Source organism: Phocoena sinus, chromosome 11, assembly GCF_008692025.1.
Source record: "Phocoena sinus isolate mPhoSin1 chromosome 11, mPhoSin1.pri, whole genome shotgun sequence".
NCBI classification, from domain to species: domain Eukaryota; kingdom Metazoa; phylum Chordata; class Mammalia; order Artiodactyla; family Phocoenidae; genus Phocoena; species Phocoena sinus.
In genome coordinates, this window is record NC_045773.1 from 47017706 (window position 1) to 47040524 (window position 22819).

General features: G+C 42.1%; 2 protein-coding genes across 3 annotated transcripts in view; both read right to left on the bottom strand.

Annotated features, from left to right (window-relative positions):
• The window catches only part of LOC116762674, a 28426-nt gene extending 22839 nt beyond the window's left edge, over positions 1–5587 (bottom strand). For both annotated transcript variants that reach the window (XM_032649953.1, XM_032649952.1), the window contains exon 1: positions 5465–5587. The gene's annotated coding sequence lies outside the window, so the exon portion shown is untranslated. The remainder of the gene's footprint in view (positions 1–5464) is intronic.
• Positions 5588–6572: 985 nt separating this feature from the next.
• Positions 6573–19990, bottom strand: LOC116762133 (T-cell activation inhibitor, mitochondrial-like). The gene is made up of 5 exons (XM_032648893.1): positions 19879–19990; positions 19468–19544; positions 15649–15802; positions 11917–12169; positions 6573–6774 (listed from the first exon to the last, which is right to left on the bottom strand). Exons 1-5 carry the CDS (start codon positions 19988–19990, stop codon positions 6729–6731), a joined length of 642 nt encoding a protein of 213 aa, XP_032504784.1. The 3' UTR covers positions 6573–6728.
• Positions 19991–22819: the final 2829 nt, after the last annotated feature.

Below are 22819 nucleotides of genomic sequence, written 5' to 3' on the forward strand. Positions count from 1 at the left end.
CAGGATGGTTCAACATACACAGAATCAATCAATGTGATACACCACATCAACAAAAGACAAAAACCACATGATCATTTAAAATGATGCAGAAAAAGCATTTGATAAAATGCAACATCCATTTATGATATAAACTCTTACAAAAGTGGGCATAGAGGGAACATATTTCAGGATAATAAACGCTATTTATGACAAACCCAAAGCCAATATAATACTCAACAGTGAAAAGCTGAAAGCCTTCCTGCTAAAATGTGGAACAAGACAAGGATGCCCACTCTTATCACTTCTATTCAACATAGTATTGGAAGTCCTAGCCACAGCAATCAGACAAGAAAAAGAAATAAAAGATATCCAAAGTGGAAGTGAAGACGTAAAATTGACATTATATGCAAATGACTTGATACTGTATGTATAAACTCTATGGAGTCCACACAAAAAACTACTAGAACTTATAAACGAATTCAGCTATGTAGCAGGATACAAGATTAACATACATAAATCTGTTGAATTTCTTTACACTAATAAAACATCAGGAAGGAAAAGTAAAAAACAATCCCTTTTAAAAGTGCATCTTTAAAAAAAAGGAAGAAAAAAAACAAGCCTAGGAATAAACCTGAACAAGGAGGTGAAAGACTTATACACTGAGACTTATAAAACATTGATTTTAAAAAATTGAAGATGATTCAAAGAAATGGAAAGATATCCCATGATCTTGGACTGGAAGAATTAATATTGTTCATACTACCCAAAGCAATCTACAAATTTAAGGCAGTCCCTATCAAATTACCCATGACATTTCTCACAGAACTAGAACAAATAATCCTAAAATTGATATGGAACCACAAAAGACCCAGAATTGCCAAAGCAAAACTGAGAAAAAAGAAGAAAGCTGAAGGCATAACCCCCTCAAGACTTCAGACAATATTACAAAGCTACAGTAATCAAAACAGTACAGTATTGGCACAAACACATATATGGGTCAAAGAAACAGAACAGAAAGACAAGAAATAATACCACACACCTACAGTCAATTAATCTTCAACAAAGGAGGCAAGAAATTCAATGGAGAAAAGACAGTCTCTTCAGCAAAATGTGCTGTGAAAGCTGGATAGGGCCATGTAAATCAACGAAGTTAGAACAGTCCCTTGCACCATACAAAAAAAATAAACTCAAAATGACTTAGAGACTGAAATATAAGATGTAATATCATAAAATTCCTAGAAAGGAATACAGGCAAAACAGTCTATGGCATAAATCATGCCAATATTTTTTTAGGTAAGTCTCCCAAGGCAAACAAAATAAAAGCAAAAATAAACAAACGGGACCTAATCTAACTTAAAACCTTCTGTGCAGCACAGGAAAGCATAAACAAAATGAAAAGACAACTTGTGGACTGCAATAAAATATTTGCAAACAATTTGACTGAAAAGGCTTATTCCCAAAATATACAAATAGTTCATACAACTCAGTAACAAAAAGGCATGATACAAATAAACTTAGAAAACAAACTTATGGTTACGAAAGTGGAAGGGTGGTGGGGAAGGATAAAACGGGAGTTTGGGATTAGCATATACACACTACTATACTTAAAGTAGATAAACAGGGACTTCCCTGGTGGCACAGTGGTTAAGAATCCACCTGCCAAGGCAGGGGACACGGGTTCAAGCCCTGGTCCAGGATGATCCCACGTGCCATGGAGCAACTAAGCCCGTGCTCCACAACTACTAAGCCTGCTCTCTAGAGCCCACGAGCCACAACTACTGAGCCTGCGTGCCACAACTACTGAAGCCCACTCACTCTAGAGCCCACACGCAGCAACTACTGAACCCACGTGCTGCAACTGCTGAAGCCCACGCGCCTACAGCCTGTGCGCCTCAACAAGAAGCCACCGCAATGAGAAGCCCGTGCACTGCAACAAAGAGTAGCCCCCGTTTGCCACAACTAGAGAAAGCCCACGGGCAGCAACGAAGACCCAACACAGCCAAAAAATAATAAAATTAAATAAAAATTTTAAAAAATAAACTACAGCAAGATATCACCTCACACCAGTCAAAATGGTGATCATCAACAAGTCTACAATGATAAGAGCTGGAGAGGGTGTGGAGAAAAGGGAACCCTCTTGCACTGTTGATGGGAATGTAAGTTGATACAGCCACTATGGAGAACAGTAAGGAGGTTCCTTAAAAAAACAAAAATAGGGCTTCCCTGGTGGCGCAGTGGTTGAGAGTCCGCCTGCCGAAGCAAGGGACACAGGTTCGTGCCCCAGTCTGGGAAGATCCCACGTGCCGCGGAGCGGCTAGGCCCGTGAGCCATGGCCGCTGAGCCTGTGCATCCGGAGCCTGTTCTCCGCAACGGGAGAGCCACAACAGTGAGAGGCCCGTGTAATGCAAAAAAAATAAAAAAAGAACTACCATATGACCCAGCAATCCCACTACTGGGCATATACCCTAAGAAAACCATAATTTTAAAAGTGTCATGTACCACAATGTTCATTGCAGCACTATTCACAATAGCCAGGACATGGAAGCTACCTAAGTGTCCATAGACAGGTGAATGGATAAAGAAGATGTGGCACATATATACAATGGAATATTACTCAGCCATAAAAAGAAACAAAATTGAGTTATTTGTAGTGAGATGGATGGACAGAGTCTGTCATACAGAGTGAAGTAAGTCAGAAAGAGAAAAACAAATACCGTATGCTAACACATATATATATATGGAATATTAAAAAAATGGTTATGAAGAACCTAGGGGCAGGACAGGAATAAAGACACAGACATAGAGAATGGACTTGAAGACCCGGGGAGGGGGAAGGGTAGGCTGGGATGAAGTGAGAGAGTGGCATGGACATATATACACTACCAAATGTAAAATAGCTAGCTAGTGGGAAGCAGCCGCATAGCACAGGGGGATCAGCTCAATGTTTTGTTACCACCTAGAGGGGTGGGATAGGGAGGGTGGGAGGGAAATGCAAGAGGGAAGGGATATGGGGATATATGTATATGTATAGCTGACTCACTTTGTTATACAGAGAAACTAACACACCATTGTAAAGCAATTATACTCCAGTAAAGATTTAAAAAAAAAAAAAAAAGGAAAAAGAATTCAAAACAGGGCTGACTTTCAGGAAGACAGCTTCTTCAGGTACATTTTCCTCACACTGTATAAAAAATAAACACATGAAAATGTGCTCAACATCGTTAATTATTGGAGAAATGCAAATCAAAACTACAACAAGACACCACCTCGCACCACTCAGAATGGCCATCATCAAAAAGTCTACAAATAGGGCTTCCCTGGTGGCGCAGTGGTTGAGAGTCCACCTGCCGATGCAGGGGACACGAGTTCATGTCCCAGTCTGGGAGGATCGCACATGCCGTGGAGCAACTAGGCCCATGAGCCATGGCCGTTGAGCCTGCGCATCCGGAGCCTGTGCTCTGCCACGGGAGAGGCCACAACAGTGAGAGGCCCGCATACTGCAAAAAAAAAAAAAAAAAGTCTACAAATAATAAATGCAGGAGAGAGCGTAGAGAAAAGGGAACCTTACTACGTCTTGGTGGGAATGGAAATTGGTAACAGCCACTATGGAGGTTCTTTTAAAAACTCAAACTAGAGCTACCATATGATCCGGCAATCTCACTGCTGGGCGTACATCTGGAGAAAACCATCATTCCAACAGACACATGCACCAGAACATTCGTGTGCTATTTAAAAGAGCCAAGACAGAGAAGCAACCTTAATGTCCACTGACAGAAGAATGGACAAAGAAGGTGTGGTACACACATAGAATGGAATATAACTCATCCATTAAAAAGAACAAAATAATGCCATTTGCAGAAACATGGATAGACCTAGAGATGATAATACTAAGGGAAGGAAGTCAGAGAAAGACAAATATGATATCACTTACATGTGGCATCTAAAGAAAAAATGATTCAGATGAACTTATTAACAACACAGAAGCAGACTCATAGAGTTCGAAAACAAACTTATGGTTAGAAAAGGTAACAACACAAATGCTCACCAACCAGTCAAGAAGCAGGCTATTTGTTCAATAGAATCTGGCCAGGAACTGTCACCAATTCCACAAGTGAAAGAGATATGTGACTCCTTCACTTATTTGATGCATAAAATGACCCCATCATCTCCTGGGACACGGATCATGTCCACAGCCCTCCTGCATGGCCACCCTTTCTCTGTTTCACATCCTTGGCTTTTTAAACAAGCAATTTGTGTAGATCGAGGAGAGAACGGGCAGTGAGGCCAGAGAAGTAAGTAACCAGAGGGGGGCCCCAGCAGCACACTCGGACAATCACCCCGGTCCTCCACCCACCAGGCTCCTGCCCCCGCCCTCCTTACCCTGCTCCCCAGACACGTCAGCCTCGGCCTCCTCGGCCACAGCCTCTGCTTCCTGTTCCCTTCCCAGAGCATCAGCCTTGGCTCCTCTCATGCATGACCCCTCTCCGTCCACCTCCCCTGACACTGAGGGCACCTGCGTCTCCTGTGAGCCTGGGGACCAGGCCTTCATCTTTCTACCAGTGGCGCCTTGCACAGCTTCCGATCCACAACGGTCACAGCAAATGACGGCTGCATGAATGAATGAATCCTTGCTAGCCAAACCTCCTTAGGCCACATCTTTAGGAAAACTCTTCCTTTCTTCATAGTAGATCCATGAAACATCTTCAACACTATCTTACTGCCTACAAAACTACTGACTATAACAGGATTCCTTCAAAGATACAAATGGCATAGAGACAGCACTGCTTATGAACCAAAAACCTTTTTCACTTTAAGATTTCTTCTCAATTTAATGACAGTGCAGACGAGGCTTGTTTCCTTCAGCAGATTTCAAAATTTTAAACAGTGAAGATTCCAATTAATCAAGTAGTAACTGAGTTTTCCCCCCTTGTTGCCACCCTTTTCCATCTGCACAGTTTCTTTCTGATACTCTTATCTTTCACTCTGCTTCTGAGTTGACTTTTATATTAACAAGCGCTGCGTCTCAAATTGAGGTACATGGTTGGAATGCAACTGAGGTTATTATACTGAGAAAACAGCCACGTCCAATCCCTGGCACAACCGGGAGGGAAAAAATAAATGTTACTCCTAAGTGACATATATAGTTTAATACAGTCGATTTCCTAAGTTCAATACAGTTTTAATTTCCCATACTTATGAGTTCTGACTACCTGAATTTTTTTTTTTTTTATGGTACGCGGGCCTCTCACTGTTGTGGCCTCTCCCGTTGCGGAGCACTGGCTCCGGACGCGCAGGCTCAGCGGCCGTGGCTCACGGGCCCAGCCGCTCCGCAGCATGTGGGATCTTCCCGGACCGGGGCACGAACCCGTGTCCCCTGCATCGGCAGGTGGACTCTCAAGCACTGCGCCACCAGGGAAACCCGTACCTGAATATTTTTAACGATTAGACGGAATGGTAAGACAGGAAGAGGGCTAAGAGCACTCACTCTTCTTTTCTTTTCATGTTCTCTCTTGCCTGTCGGGCTTTGGTGAGAATAAACCACTGGAGGTTTGCTTGATAGCAGAGGATCACAATGTTAAAATGCCCAAGTTTGTGCAAACTTGGAGCATATCTGTCACTGTAATAAAGCATACGTAAAAGGAAAAATCAGTGACCTCTCCACCCCCATTCCACCCCCAAAGAAACGATTTTCTTAGTCTGATTAATGGAAAAGGAACTCATCAAGAAAACCCACCTTAAAGGTACAGTAAGTCCCCTACATATGAATGAGTTCCTTTCCAAGAGTGCGTTCCTAAGTCCAATTTGTTCGTAAGTGCAACAAGTTAGCCAACTAACACAATTGGCTATATAGCACTGTACTGTAGTAGGTTTATAATACTTTTCACACAAATAATACATAAAAAACAAACACTTGAAATAAAGATGCTGTACTCTCTACAGTACTGTACAGTGAAGTACACAAAAGCACAACCACTTGTAGAGGATGCACGCATGTGACAATGTACAGCAGACACATGAACTAACATGAGATTGGACAGGTGAACGTACGCTTGCATCTTTGAAAGTTTGCAACTTGAAGGTTCATATGTAGTGGACTTCCTGTATAGCAGAGTTGATTTGAAGTTTTGCTGTCCCCAAAGAGACACACTATCAGGATGACCACACCCTTCCTGGCCCTGTGACCTTCCTCATCTGTAAGATGGGGTTAGTAACCCACTCCATGGTGAGGTTGTGAGAGCTGAAGAGATAATGCATTTAAGTACCAAGCATGGTGCCTGATATGCACACTGTTTATTTCACATTAGTTTAATCCTATAAAGTTTTCCACAGGACTGATTTGCCCTGTAAGTGGCAATATATTTACAGAATGTTCTAGGGACTCAATCTTTCAATCCTCTCATATTGGCTTTTCTCATGTGTAAAAGACTGTTGCCAACAGAGGTGGTGACATTCCTTTCTTTAATTTCTAAGAATCACACATGGAAATACAAAACAATTTCATGCATAGACACACACAGCCCATCTGACTGAATGAATAAAAGTAATTGTTTTAGATACTTGCCTGTTAAGGATCATTTGCAAACCACGCAAACTTCGAGGGTGAAAAGGTATTCGACTTTTCAACACTCTATTACAGAACATGTCGAGAAGAGAGTAATATTCTTCAAGTGTCAACACTGGCTGTAATTATTCGATATAAACAACTTGGATGCCACCTAGAAGATAGCTTATTTGGTCCTCCAGAAGCATCAGCCTCCTCTGCAGGTCAAAATAACTCGGTAATCTTTCAAAAAGCTACAGTATTTTTAAAAAAAAAGGAAGAAATATTTAGTTCTATGGTACTTTAATAGCCCAAGTTTAGGACTCCAATAAATGGTATTGAGGAATTCTAACAAGAAAATTATTTTCCTAGAAGGAAAGTTCAAGTAAGCAATAAGAAAAAAGCTATGGAGTGCTGGAAATATTAATATTCAAAACAAACCACTGTAAATCTTAGGAACTTTTAGCTAGGAATTGAAGAGATTGCAGAAGAAAAGAAATATGTTCCAAATAAAAATAAGTCCTAACATTTAAATATTCAGGTAAGAATCTCAAATTAGGTTAGAAAGATTAAATGGTATAATAAAGAAGGGTTTTAGAAATAAAGTCTACATATTTCAATTGCAAATCTATTTCCTCAGAATTTCCCATAATTCAACTAAATTCTATTTTGAAGCACCTACCATGTACTTAAACACTAAACTGGGCCCTTGGAGTATAGAGATTATAAGAATTTGTGTCCCTGTCTCCCAGGGGCTTATGGTCAGGGTGCAGGGAAACAAAACAAGAATCAGAATTCAGTGTACTAAGTGCCACATCAGGGTGAAGCGATTGGAGTGTCAAGCAAAGGTTTCCAAGGGCGTCTAACATAACCAATATGAAAAGATAAGGAGGATTTAGAGAAGGTTAGATGCATCACTAATTATTAGAGAAATGCAAATCAAAACTACAATGAGGTACCACTTCACACTGGCCAGAATGACCATCATCAAAAAGTCTACAAATAATAAATGCTGGAGGGACTTCCCTCGTGGTGCAGTGGTTAAGAATCCACCTGCCAATGCAGGAGACATGCAGGAGACAAGATCCCACGTGCCGTGGAGCAAATAAGCCCATGCGCCACAATTACTGAGCCCGTGCACCGTAACTACTGAAGCCTGTATGCCCTAGAGCCCACGCTCCACAACGAGAAGCCACCGTTCTGAGAAGCCCACGCACCTCAACAAAGTGTAACCATCACTCACCACAAGTAGAGAGAAAGCCTGCGTGCAGCAACAAAGACCAAATGCAGCCAAAAATAAATTTAAAAAAAAAGCTGGAGAGGGTGTGGAGAAAAGGGAACCCTCCTATACTGTTGGTGGGAATGCAAATTGGTACAGTCACTATTAAAACAATATGGAAGTTCCTTAAAAAACTAAAAATAGTGGGAATTCACTGGTGGTCCAGTGGTTAAGATTCTGTGCTTTCACTGCTGAGGGCACAGGTTTAATCCCTGGTCAGGGAACTAAGATCCCTGCAAGCTGCTTGGCCAAAAAAAAAAGAAAAACTAAAAAGAGTTGCCATATGATCCAGCAATCCCACTACTGGGCATATACCCAGAGAAAACCATAATTCAAAAAGACACATGCACTCCAATGCTCATTGCAGCACTATTTACAATAGCCAGGTCATGGAAGCAACCTAAATGCCCATTGACAGACAAATGGATAAAGACGATGTGGTACATATATACAATGGAATATTACTCAGCCATAAAAAAGAACAAAACTGGGTCATTTGTTGAGATGTGCATGGATCTAGAGACTGTTATACAGAGTGAAGTCAGAAAGACAAAAACAAATATCGTATATTAACGCATATATGTGGAACCTAGAAAAACGGTACAGATGAATCGGTTTGCAAGGCAGAAATAGAGACACAGATGTAGAGAACAAATGTATGGACACCAAGGGGGGAAAGTGGCGAGGTGGGGATGGTGGTGTGATGAATTGGGAAATTGGGATTGACATGTATACAATGATGTGTATAAAATGAATGACTAATAAGAACCTGTTGTATTAAAAAAAAAGTTAACATGACATGTTCCTTGTCAAAAAAAAAAAAAAAAGAATAGCATTTCAATGGTCTTTCTTTAGTTCAATGACATGTTTTTTTCAGTGGAGTAGACATTACATATGGGATAATTTTGTTTAGATACAAATGGATCCTGTTGTCTCCTTCCAAACATAAATTCTATAATTGCAATACATTTTAGTTATAAAATTACTTGATATGCAAATACTAAAAGCTACAACACAAAGTAGCATTTTCTAATTTATTTAGACTGGTAAATTATTTTTATTATTGTATAAAATTAGAAAACCTTACATATTAAACATTTCATTGTAGTGTTTTTATCACTATAAAGTGATTTTACAGTAAATAAAGCATAATTTGCTGAGAAATACAAAATTACACAGCATGTCCTAAAATGTACATTGAAATGTAACTGCCAGATATAAGAAGAAAATAGATTAAATGGAGCTTTTATGACCTGATGATTCTTCTATGTTGTGTTTTTAAAAACTCAACTGATTTATTTTCATAATTTCTGTGATTTATTTCAGCCTGCATGTCTCTGAGGACACATAAGGAAAATTATTTGAAACTTTACACTAAATAGAACTGTTATATTTTCTCTTTTTAACATGACATTCTGAAATATTAGAAATAACATGCTTTCAAGATTAAATTTTGATCAGGTGAATGCAATTTGTAAACCAGCTGAAGATCAGCTGGATATAAATTGCAGAATTATTTTTATGCTCCCTCTGAACTGTGTAATTCAGCATGTGCTCCTTATGCGTCCTCTCCTATAACTACATATATAATAAAGATGAGGTAAACAATACAAGAATGAAAATAAAAACAAACCGTATATGGCCAAAATGACCATGGTGGTGAACAAGTTTTGTCTCAGTTACAGCCCCTAAATCTCCTGACTATGGGACAGTCACTCCATTCATATGGTTTGAAACCTGTCAAATGGTTCAACAATTTTATAATTATTTGCAAAATAATAACAAATTTAAAAAATTAGGACTTCTCTGGCGGTCCGGTGGTTAAGACTCCACACTTCCAATGCAGGGGCTTGGGTTCGATCCCTGGTTGGGGAACTAAGATTCCACGTCCCACGTGGCGTGCCCAAATAAAAAATTAATAACTGAAACAAGAAACTGATACAAACACCACTCTGGCTTTGATGACATAAGCTCCCGGAATCCTTACTGGGAAAAACTAACATAAAACAAAACCTTGAACAAACCCTCATCAGGGTTCCTGCAAACTGGGCAACATCCATATTTGGGAAAAGGTCAAGATTGGAAAGGGGTGCTGGGCCTGTGTGAACACACTGGAACAGGGAGACCAGGTTAGGTTATGGAAATCAGAGATATGAAATCCTCCAAATTCATACAACTGTCATAACTGGGGCATCGGCCCTCTAAGGCATGCTGGTATAGGCAACAGATTTTTTTTTGCGGCATTTAGTAGATACTGTAATTTACCCAAAGGGCCCAAAGAGCAGCATGTATTCCTTTTCTTGCCTTTTTTCAGTGTAGAGCTGTCCTCTCCTATCCTACCCAGACTGGACTCTCTGCTCTAAAATTATACCTAATAAGCTAAACTCAAACTCTATGAGGTGTGATGACCTGGTTCAGGTAAGTCACTAACATATCAATGTTCAAGAAATATAACCCAAGGACCTCCGATACAAGCATCAAAAACTAAACAAAACAGAAATCTCTAACCGGTAGATTTTAGAAGAGAAGCTTTGAGTAGGAAGATTTAAGGTGATACCAGTCAACTCTCAATATTCTCTAGCCCAAGAAAAACATATGGAAGTAAAAGCTATGAAACAGCATTACGCCAAGAACCAGCCACAGCCCTATTCCAGCTCTTCTGTAAGAAACTCTAAATACTGTCTGTTTCATTTAGGATAATTCAATATTAATTTTAAATCACAGTTTTAAAGCGAATGCAAGATCTCTCTTATAAACAAGGCTAAAACATGTAATGCTTTATTGCTGTTAATTTCATTTGTCAAAGCTAAGAAAACAAAGGTTCTATCTGACTATGAATGGATTTACTTCATTGTTTGACAAGATACATAGTTATTGACAACTGAATTTGGATAATAATGATCAATAAATTAGACAGTTATATTTCCACTGATTTCAATTTCTAAAACAGTGGTCTATTTAATTTATGTTGCTATCTTCTTTAAGAGCAGACAAATCAAAATGACATGTTTTGAGCTTGTGCTGGTAACTGTCAACATGAGAGCTTGAATTTAAAACAAAATATCCCTCTGGAGGAAATGAAGAATTCATAGTAACACAACCCATGTACACTCAGAAAATTTCCTTAACACAATGTATCTCTTGCTAAAAACAGCAGATACTTTTAAGTCAACGCTAATGAAACTAACAGAAGCAGTGTTTTTAAAAAAAAGGTCCTCTACATTCATGGCTGAGTCACTTCTACTGCTACCATCTGTATTAAGCTACTTTACATTTCCATACTAAACCTTGAGTTCTCCACACCCAGCCTCCAGCACTTCACATTCACACTTTTCCAACAATTCTTTAATTCAGTGAAATAAAAACGCTGGTTGGGTTTTATGAATCTACAAAGCAGATTAGTAGAAAGATGATTAAAACATGTTCCCTACTCTTAAAAATGCATTATCTAGTAACATGTAATAGAATATAATGTAAGAGTGTCTACTTTCATTAAAGACTGAAGAATTTTATTGGATGAACTACATACAAATAAGGAAATTATAAATACTCAGCTTGGACAAGGAACCAATGGAATAGCACTTATCTTGGTGAATTGGCTTTTCCCAGTTCCAGTCTGTTTTCATTGTTGGCCAGCTGACTGACTCCGAGTTCTGGGTCCCTGGGACAATCTTTTCATGATGGCTACACATCTAGCTCCAGACCAAAATTGTACCCTATGAACACTCAACTGAACCACAGACTAATTGCTGAATTTCTTTAATATGTTATTCTAAAGCCTCTTGACTTAAGGTCCGACAACTCTCATTGTTGCTTTTATGCCCTGACTTATCCAGTCCCACTTTTTTTCTATACCAAAAGGTAGGTCAGACATTCCCAAGGTTTTGTTCATCTGGACACACTGTGAGATCGTTAGAGCAATGGGTATAAGCAGAAGTTTCATGGGCTGGATCCCAGTGCGTGCAAGGCTGAGACCCTCTCTTCTAGCTCATGTTTTTTTGGGGTTTCCTTTTGGCTGCATTGGGTATTTGTTGCTGCATGCGGGCTTTTGTCTAGTCGAGGCGAGTGGGGGCTACTAACTACAAATAAGTTCAGTTAAATAAAAACTCTTACGTACGTTAGGGTTGTTTCCATTCTCCAGACTTGCTCGAGGTCTTCATCAGGGTCCTTGAATCCAGTAAAGGAGTAGTAAGACTTGTCCCATTTGATGGGCCTGTCAGATATCCTTGTGGCCTCTTTGAGAGGCTGGGAGTGCACATTAGTATTCAAGCTTTGGATATGTTCAGTAGATAAACTGCAGGAGTTGAGAATATATAACACTGTGCTTAGCAGATCTCTGGTGTGCAAAGTAAATGTGACTGCTCGAAATCCTAGAGAATATAATTCCCCCAAACAGTTAATACAGATGATTATTTGCTTTACTTGAAAAACATTTCTTTTCATACAACGTTTATAGAATCAAAATCTTTAAAACACTCCATTACTCATTAAAATTCATCCTATTGGAAAATCATCTGTAAATGGAAAATTACATCCCTTCTCCAAAACTGTACCACACTACCTCCATCTTCACGAAGTCCTCTGTCAGCTCCCGTTTCTAGTTTGGCGCCAGTGACCAAACCCACCCCAGCCCAAGAAGGGGATTGAGAATATTTTCAATGCTGTTCATAAATTTGGTCTCTACAGTCTAAGGGATGGAAAAGCTCTCCTATGAGCAAGTGTCCACCAGAGAGGGTGTCCAGCACTAAAGAGAAGGGGGAGGGTGGAGGTAGGGGGAGGGTGGGGCAGGCTGCCCTGCAACAGTGGTTCAAGGAGGGGGGCCAATCCAGTCTCAGGGGTCACAGAAACCCATCTCAAATTTTCTCTCCGGTTGAAAGAGACTGTCCTCATACTCCCCCATCCAACTAGCTAGGGACACAATATTTCCAGAAGTGACTCAAAGTTCCCTAATTTTTTAAAAGTTAGCACTTCACAATCTGACTTTAATGCAAGTAGTCACTGGGCTCAGGGTAGTAATCTAACTTACATCAACAACAGGAAATCTACTGGTTCCCCTGCACCTTTATTGGGTATTAAACATGGCGCTAGTTGAATTTACATAACTTTTCAATGAACACTCTCACCAGTGCCATTATTATCTCTCTTTTGAAATGTGAAGAAGCAGAGGTTCAAGGAGATTAAGAAGCATGAAGTGAGGGCTGAAATCTGAGCTGCCATCAAGCCAAGTATTTTCCCCATTATAACATGCTGACTCTTTTCTTTCTTTGGAAAAATTTTTAAAATTGGTTTTGAAAATTATACAAGTGTTATATAAGTACATCCTTCTTGTAAAATTATATATACAAAGTAAAAGTCTCCTGTTGACAGGCACACAACCTCACACTTTCACTAGATGTAACCCTATTAACATTTAGGTACACAAGCATTGAGACCTGCACTGCCTAATGTGGTAGCTACTAGCCATATGTGGCTATTTATTGGTAAAATTAAATTGATTGAAATTAAATAAAATTTTAAATTCAGTTCCTGGTCGTACTAGCCCCACTTCAAGTGCTCAGAAGCCACATGGGGCTAGTGCCAGCTGCACCAGACAGCGCTCGTACGGAACAGTTACATCACCGCAGAAAGTTCTCTTGGACAGCACTGCTCTAGACCTTTTCTGTGTGCTTTGTGTGTATGTTATATATGACATATACACTTTTGTGTCTGCATGAACACACACCCACAGTGTGAATTGTTCCTTTTTAACATATAAACTGCACCATTCTGGACCTATGACTTTTTTTTTTTAAATTTATTTGTTTGGCCGCTCTACGCAGCTTGCAGCTTAGTTCCCTAACCAGGGATCAAACCTGGGACCTCTGCAATGGAAGAACAGAGTCCTAACCACTGGATTGCCAGGGAATTCCCTGGATCTATTACTTTGAACTTGCTTTTGTTATTTAACCTTGGTGACTCTTCCATTATCTGTATGTATATATCATTCTCTTTCTTTTTAGAAGCTCTATACTAATCCACATAATCAATGTAGTGCCAATTTATTTAACACTTCCAAAACTGATCACCATAAAAGTTGTTTTTAATTTTTCACCATTCCATACAAGACTGTGTTTTCTTTGCCACGATGACCGTCACCACAATCTAAATCATTCTCAGATATACCTGCTATGCCTGCCACATAGATTTATAGAATCTATAACATGCAAACTAAGAAAGACTTTTTAGTTGAATCATTGATGATAAAGTGACAAATACTGGTAGGAAAATTATTCTAGTCAGTGAAAGAGGAAAGGAAAATCCAAATTCCTGCATTTGAAGTTATGAAGAAATAGTTTATCCTCAGAAGAGGTAAGTCAAGGAATAAATCTCAGTTTCTCTCTTATCAATTCCATTAATTATTTAATCCAATGTAAATGCTGCTGTACAGTGTGGAATGTTTGTGCCAGACTGCACATAACTTTTATTGGGAAATATTAACTAATTAGTTTAGTTTGCATTTGATTACTGAGGCTAAACATTTTTATATGCTTATTGGCAATTTATGTGTATTATTTCCTGAACTATCTAGTCACTGTTTGCCCATTTTTGTAACTAAGCTACTCTGTTTTCTTTTTGACTTCTAAGAACTCCATATATATATAATTTATTTTTTTAAATTAATTTATTTATTTTTGGCTGTGTTGGGTCTTCCTTGCTACACATGGGCTTTCTCTAGTGGTGAGCAGGGGCTATTCTTTGTTGCGGTGCGCGAGCTTCTCACTACGGTGGCTTCTCTTGTGGAGCACGGGCTCTAGGCACCTGGGGGCTTCAGTAGTTGTGGCGCACAGGCTTAGTTGCTCCTCAGCATGTGGGATCTTCCCGGACCAGAGATGGAACCCACGTCCCCTGCACTGGCAGGCGGATTCTTAACCACTGAGCCACCAGGGAAGTCTATCTATCTATCTATCTATCTGTCTATCTATCTATCTATCTATCTACCTATCTATTTATTTATTGGCTGCACCATGCAGCTTGTGGGATCGTCGTTCCCTGATCAGGGATTGAACCTGGGCCCTTGGCAGTGAGAGCACAGAATTCCCTGGAACACCAGGGAATTCCCACTAATTTATTTTTTTATAATCTATTTTCATTTAATAAACAGTCCAAATTTAACCATTAACTGAAAGTAGAGGATTTTTCTCTTTACTCAGCCAGAGCTGACGACAGCTATTTGTTTTAGCATTTGTTCACAGAAAGCTCTTAGTAAATCTTTAAACTGTTTTAAAGTTCATTCTAAAAATAAAGTTATTTCCTCAAGGATCACGGAAAGGATGGATAGACCCACATTCATCCTTAGTTTAAAGGATCACTGGATCATGGCTAAAGCAGTGACAAAGGATAAAACAGAAGGCTGTACATGAAGACTGATCAGATTTTAGAAACAGCATGAGGCTACAGTTAAAGGGTTCAAGACCCCTATTCTGTCTCCATGGTCCTGGGACATTACTAAGTTACAATTGGGCAAATGCTACCTTCCTCACAGGGTACTTTGAGGACTAAATTAGAGAATGTAAGCTATATTTTTTAAAGATATAAATTGTTATATAGACATTTAATACTTAAAACAGCACTGAAATAGGAAGGGGACAAATAGGAACACTTCAATTTTCTAGTCAGAAAAGTTTAAACATAAAAAATGGCTCATCAAACACATGCAACCAGGAACAGAATCTAACTCCAGGAAAACACTCAATTAAATGATATTATTTCCTATGACAAGGCTTCAATCCGAAGGTCTTCTAGCAACGTTAGACAGATTGGACACATCACACCAAGCCTGCAAGGGACACACAAGAAATAAGAAACGTACCGGAAGTGCTGAAGTGTTCCTGGTCATCAGAGGAGTTCTGGTCTGTCTCTCTTACATAAAACACAAGCTGGGTTGGTTTCAAAGACTTGAAGCCTGGTTTCTGGAGGTTTTCTAAGTAGGCACTTAATCTCTTAAGAGAATTTTCATTGACTTCCTGGAAAAAAATATTAAGAGGCATTTATACACAAAATAGAACAAGGAAACATCAGAAATTATATCCCGACCTTTTAAACACATTATTGAGTATATTAAAGAATTTAGTAATTAAAAATGGTGCGATTTCATAGCTCCTCAGTACAGGATAAAATTGGATCCACACCTCACAACATGGAACTCCACAGGGATGAGATGTGTAAAAAAAATGTGGCCACATAAGTACTAGAAGGAAACATGGCTGAGTTTCTTTATAACTTAGATGTGGGAAAAGCCTAACTATGACTGAATATCTCAAGTAATAAATGACTGATAAATCCAATTACTTAAGATAGTTTAAAAACTTAATATAGCACAGGGAACTATATTCAATATCCTGTGATAAACCATAATGGAAAAGAATATGAAAAACTATATACATACTTCTGTATAACTGAATCACTGGGCTGTATGGCAGAAATTAACACAATATTGTAAATTTTTTAAAAAATCTTTAGAAAAGAACACATAAAATACCACACATTTTTAAGGAAAACACACACACACACACACACACACACACACACACACAAGAGTCTACAGACAAAAATTGACTGGGAATAAATATTTGCAAGTTATTTCATAGTAAAGAGCTAATTTCTTTCTATATAAAAGGCTCTTAAAATGCCTATCCAGAGATTGGTTGAATTGTGGTATCTTCATTCAATGGAGTGCTACACAACCAAAAGGAAAAAAAGGGGGAAAGAATGTGACACGGGCAACATATATGAAAGGACATGGAGTGATCTCTAGGATATAATGTTAAGTGAAAAAAGAAATGTCTTTTAGTGAAGGAACAGCTCCAAGAAATGGCATAAATAATAACTTTTCTTCTTATCCCTATAGGTCTCTTCTCAGAAACACAGTGTGATCTGAAATTAGGAACAGTCCGTTCCTTTTTGTTTAATTTATTATAATACACCACTCTCAGCTATGACAGTCCCATGAGCAGCTGAGAGAAATTCCTGTTAGTGAAGGACTAAATCTTCAAAATTATTTTTTGATACATATTTCCATTTTTGCCAAAAAAATCCCAGGCAGAACAACCCAGAAATGAATAAAAATGACTGCCAACAGGAAGTTAATGGGATTGGGGTAAATGAAATTGGGATGGGAGTGAAACTCCTGAGTAAACTTTGTGTTCAGCTTTTATTTTTTATTTATGTATTTATTTGCAGCACACAGGCCTCTCACTGCTGTGGTCTCGCCCGTTGCGGAGCACAGGCTCCGGACGCGCACGCCCAGCGGCCACGTCCCACGGGCCCAGCCGCTCCGCGGCACGCGGGATCCTCCCAGACCCGGGCACGAACCCGCGTCCCCTGCATCGGCAGGTGGACTCCCAACCACTGCGCCACCAGGGAAGCCCTAGCTTTGATTTTTGAAACCTATATATGTTTTGCCTATTTTAAAACTGAATTAAAATTAAGAGGATAAAACAGCAACAACTGTGCTTCACTCTGCGATCCTGGCCTGATGCCATGACTACATGCGACTCTATGCCCCTTTCCCTTAGAAAGGGGTGAACGTACCCTACAAGAGTCAGGGGAAAACTGACATAGAAGACAAACTTATGGTTACCAAAGGGGAAGTGGGGGAGGGATAAATTAAGAGTTTGGGATTAACATATACACACTATCATATATAAAATAGATAAACAACAAGGTCCTACTGTATAGCACAGGGAACTATATTCAATAACTTATAATAAACTATAATGGAAAAGAATACGAAAAAGAATATATATATATATACACATATATGTGTGTGTGTGTATATGTATATATATATATATCTGAATCACTTTGTTGTACACCTGAAACTAACACAACGTTGTAAATCAACTATACTTCAATAAAAAAATTTTTAATTAAAAAAAGAGCATTACCAAATCTTTAGGTAAAATGAAAGTGAAAATGATGTAAATTGTACCCATATTAAAGACAAGTTATTGAAAAATATAAAATTCTTCCTATGAAGTTTAAAAACAAAGCATGTGGCTGCATGCAGGGCTCATGGGATAATCCAGGGTAAGCACCTCCTCTCGAAATCTGTAACTAAGTCACATACCTTAATATACAAGGTAAAATTCACAGGTTCCAGGAATTAGGACATGACACATCCTTTGGAGTCAGCATGCAATCCATTACACTTGGTGACAGGATCACCATTATAAACTCCCCTTTGTTTCATTCTGCCTTTGAATGACTTTGCAGAGAGAAGCCACCATCTGTGGGTGTCACGCCAAGTCCACCTGGCATTATTTCACATCCACTCACACCCGCAAAGTTAGGGTCTCCCATGATTCCAGCCTCTACTGAGCCTGCCCTATTCATTGGGCACTTGGGTTGGATCCAGCCTCTCACTTTTCTAATTGGCTAGCTGTGAGTTTTTTTGTGCACAGCATTCTCTTTTCTTCTTGGGCCAATGGGTTCCAGGATAGAGCTGTGTCATGGGTCTTCTGTGCCAGTGCCCCCTTTATTGCTGCTCAACTTCCAACCCACCCTTCACACATGCTCTGCAGTAATGAACAGGATTCCTTTAAGCTTCTGTCCTTCAGAGTGAGCACAATGGTAAGCTTTTCCAGTAGAGGGCGCTAGGGGGACATTGCAGAGAGAGGGGCTCTCCTGCTGGTTTTGGAGTCTGCAAGATTGATTGGTCACAAGTGTAGGTGTGATGGCATCTGGTGCAGACCTGCCCAGCCATGGGCGCACAACTTGTGGCCCTCACAATGTAATAGAGAAGACAAATCTGACTCCATATCGGATCTGTTTCTTTTACTTTAACCTTTGTAACCTACTGCTTTTGCTACAAGTTAATTAATTACTAAAGGGATGTTGCCTATAAGCTTAAATTATACATAATGGCCCACCTCTGGGATGCCTGCCTCCCAGGTAATGAGCATTAAGCTAAAATATCTTTGTTAACTCACAGCAAACATCCTGACCAGGCCCACATGTGAATGGCTACAGGAATGAAGAAATCAGAGTCTGAACAGAACCAGGATTTTACTCCCTTCCCTTTTAGTATAAAAGAAGCCTGAATTCTAGAGAAGATGGTTCTTTGGGACACTAGTCCACCCTCTTCTCGGTCTGCTGGCTTTCCAAATAAAGTCACTATTCCTTGCCCCAACAAATTGTCTCTCAATTTACTGGCCTGTCATGAGACAAGCAGTATGAGCTTGGACTCAGTAACATCAACACACTGCAAACACTGGGCCTCCTGCCCACACTGGCACTCCGACCTCCTCTGCTTGTCCACAGGCCTAGCCATCAGCTGACCTGCCTGCACCTGGTTTGTGCCCCAGAGAGTTGCTTCCTGCTTACCCAGTGGTTGGGGAGCCACGGCAGGAGCAACCCAGCCAACTTCTCTGCCACCAATGAGGCCTGAACACAGGACCTCGAGAGAGGACCCCTTCCAAGTTTTTTTCTTCCTGGGGGTCTCTCCCTCAGCCCTAGGGCCCATATTGAGTTTTATTACTTACAGTCATTCTTTTATCTAAGTTGTTGGGCTGCACCCCTCAAGCCAGCAAGCCCTGTACTTGCCCATGTCACAGAGCCTCAAGCCAAAAGAAGCAGCCCAGAGTCAGCAAGAGCAACGTCAATGGTTTAATGGATAGGAGGATCTTACACGTCTGAAGCAAGGTCCTGGAGCGAGAAGCCCATGGCGTGCAGCAAATAGCAGACAGGACAGGGCGGCAGTCTTCACTCCAGGGGAGAAACCAGCAGAGGAGCACGCCCCTCACTGCCCCTTTGATAAACCAGCATAGTGGAGAGAGTTCTGATCTAAAGATTAGAACAATCACCAGCTGGGGCCAGGAGCAAGTACACAGGCATTTACTGATCAGGCTCTACGACTGAGAGGGAAGGTCAGTCACGTGAATAAGGCATAGGTAAAGCAGGGGCTGGTCGAGCAGGGGATGTACAGAGAGCAGAAGAACAGCCATCTTGGGTGACCTGATCAGACAAAATTTACCAATTTTTATATTGTTTCCCCGTTTAAACCGTCTTGTGATTGGACCCAGACCTGATTCAGCAGTACCTCCAGCCTTGGGGATGAGTCCAGGCTTCGTTCCTCCTGGGTGCTCCCCACCTAGAGGATCCTGCACAGATGCTCCGGCCTTCTGAGTCCAGCTAGCATACTGATCATTCATTTAAAAAAATAAAAAATTATTGACTATATCCTTGGTGCTGAGATACAGCAGGCTGGCTCGGCCTCAGCAGCCCACCTCTTCCTCAAAGGACATAAAGCTCACAGGCTCGGGCTTCCCTGGTGGCGCAGTGGTTGAGAGTCCTCCTGCTGATGCAGGGGACACGGGTTCGTGCCCCGGTCCGGGAGGATCCCACATGCCGTGGAGCGGCTGGGCCCGTGAGCCATGGTCGCTGAGCCTGCGCGTCCGGAGCCTGTGCTCCGCAACGGGAGAGGCCACAACAGGGAGAGGCCCGCGTACCACAAAAAAAAAAAAAAAAACTCACAGCCTCTGTGACATTTCTCAGGTGGGGGAAGCCTGAATGTGTTCTGGAAGGAAGAGCTGCTGTGGTCCTGTTGTCTACACAGTTAGGCCCTGCAATGTGAACCTGCCTGGGTATAAACCGGCAGGAGAGGAACACAGGGCTTCTGAATCAAGTAAGGCGCTGTGAAGCCAAGGCAGGCCAAGAGCGGGCTCATGGGGGATTTTAGGACCTGGGAGTGCCCTGGAGAACCCTGCTCTGGTTGCTTCCCACCAGTTGTGGGCTCCAGGCTGGGCATTTACCACTGGCCTCCTGTTTACATTTCTTGAGGAAGGAGGCAGGTGGGCTCTAGGCTAGATATTTACAACCAGCCTCCTGTTTGCACTAGGAGATACAAATAACAGCAACAGGGTAAGTAGCTGGACTTTGTCTCCTGAGGACACTTTAAGATAACAGTCATGGAGGGGACAGAGAGGGGCTAAACCCTATTTGAGTAAAAAATAAAGAGGTCACACGTTTCCCATCCTTGGGGCAAGGGAGACACTGCACATGAGCAGAAAGCCTCCTTGGGGGTCAAAAAGGAGGGGGCGCCACCCCATAATAGGTGATGCCAAGGCCCCCCATAGGCCTCTGGGCTGGAATCCATGTCGGGGAGGGTCCTAGGGCAGGTCAGGAGTGGAAAAAGAAACCAAATAATGGGCCAAAGATAAACAAAGAGTGGAAGAACTGCCCTATACAAATGACTTAACCACCTCTTTCCCGTGCTCCCCCTCATTAGCGGAGACACCCACACCCTTTCTCTCCGGGTGTGTATTTCTGCCTTGCTTCTGTCTTAGATAAACAAACTGTGTGCTTTCCCACTTGTGCTGTGTCTCTAATAATAAACTTTGTACCTGTTTTTGCAGTTTTTGCCTCCTTGAGAAATGCATTTTTCAATGGAGGCAAGGGCCAGGGGAATTTAGCTTCCAGCCTCTAGCCCCTGGTGGACTAACGGCTGGGATTCCTGGTTTTCATCCAGGCTACTCAGGTCCAGTTCCTGGGCAGAGAACTAAGATCTTCCTTCAAGCCACCGCTCACTGCTGTCTCTCCAAGATCAGGTGCATCCCAGCCAGAACCAGCGCATGACCCACAAGGGTGATGTCCAGCTCCACATGGCTCAGGGTGCAGCCCATTTGGCCAGCCCCTCGTCCCCCACTCTGGGACCCACGCAGCACCCATGGCCCATCCCGGGCTGGGTCTCACTTCCCGCCTTGTCTCACCGAGCCAAGTCCGAGATGAGACCAGGAAGGTGCGATAGCCCCTCCACCGTGTGGCCTGGAACAGGAGATGGCACAGGTGGGAGCTGTCGCCACCCAGCAGTCTCCCCAGAGCATGCAGTGGCGGGTAGCACGGAGGATGCCCCCATCCACGGGGGTCAGGGCAGGACCCACCCACTCAGCTCTCAGCCAGCAGGAGAGGCACGGGGATTGGAGGGCAAGCCTGAAAGGAGCCTCCAGGAGGTAGAGGGAGGGAGTCGGCCAGTGGTCTCAGCACAGAAAGCTGTTGGAGCGAGACCCCAGCTGAAGTCTTTGCTAAAGCCTCCCGAGCGGGGGCAGGGCAAGGCCCACCCCATCCTCTAGGTGAGGTTCAACATGCCCTGAAGTGGAGAGGCCGGTCCTCAAACCCAGACCCACTGGCTCCAGAGCACGAGCCCTCTGGCGGTCCAGTGGTTAGGGTTCCGCGGTCTCACTGCCGAAGGCCCAGTTTCGATCCCTGGTCAGGGAACTAAAACCCCATAAGCCGAGTGGTGTGGCCAAAACAAACAAACAGAGCACAAACCCTCTATGCTCTGCCCAGCCACAGCCCTGGGCAGGAAGGTTCAGCACGTGTCACTGCATGATAGCGGGCAAAGCTGGCTCTGAAACACGCCTGACGACAAGTTCAGGGAAACCGCACAGAGGACCCTGTGCACTTGACCAGCAACACACACACCAAAAGTGCGATGGGGGACTGGGCCAAGCCGGGGTCGTTTGTGCTGCACGTGACCCTGGAACCCAGGGCCAAGGGATCATTGCACAGAGAGCCAGCTGAAGCCATCCAGCATCTCCCAGCCCAGGACCCTCCCCACTGCCCATCTGCAGGGCCAGCCGTTCAGGCCTACCCTCTGTCCCTGGCCACCGCCTGGGATGGCCGGATCCCTCTGCTCTGACCAAAACTGCTTCCCTGGGGAGAGGTGAACTCTACAAGGGGGCAGCAGAGAACTTGGCTGTCCATGGGGCCATTTTCCCCCTGATAGCCTGAGGTTTGCATGTTCCTCACGCACCGGCCTATCATCCTGGTCTATCATCCTGGACAGTTAACCAGGTACCTTTGGATTGGCTTAAGTCAAAGCAAGGTAGGCAGTGGCTAGACAGGAGGAAGAACTTCCTGACCATCAGAGAACTCACCAGAATCAGGACGTGGTGATTCTATCACTTGGGAAGCAACACAGACCACCAGAGTAACTCAGAGGCTCAGCGACGACCCGCTGGGGGCACAGAGACAGCCCTGTT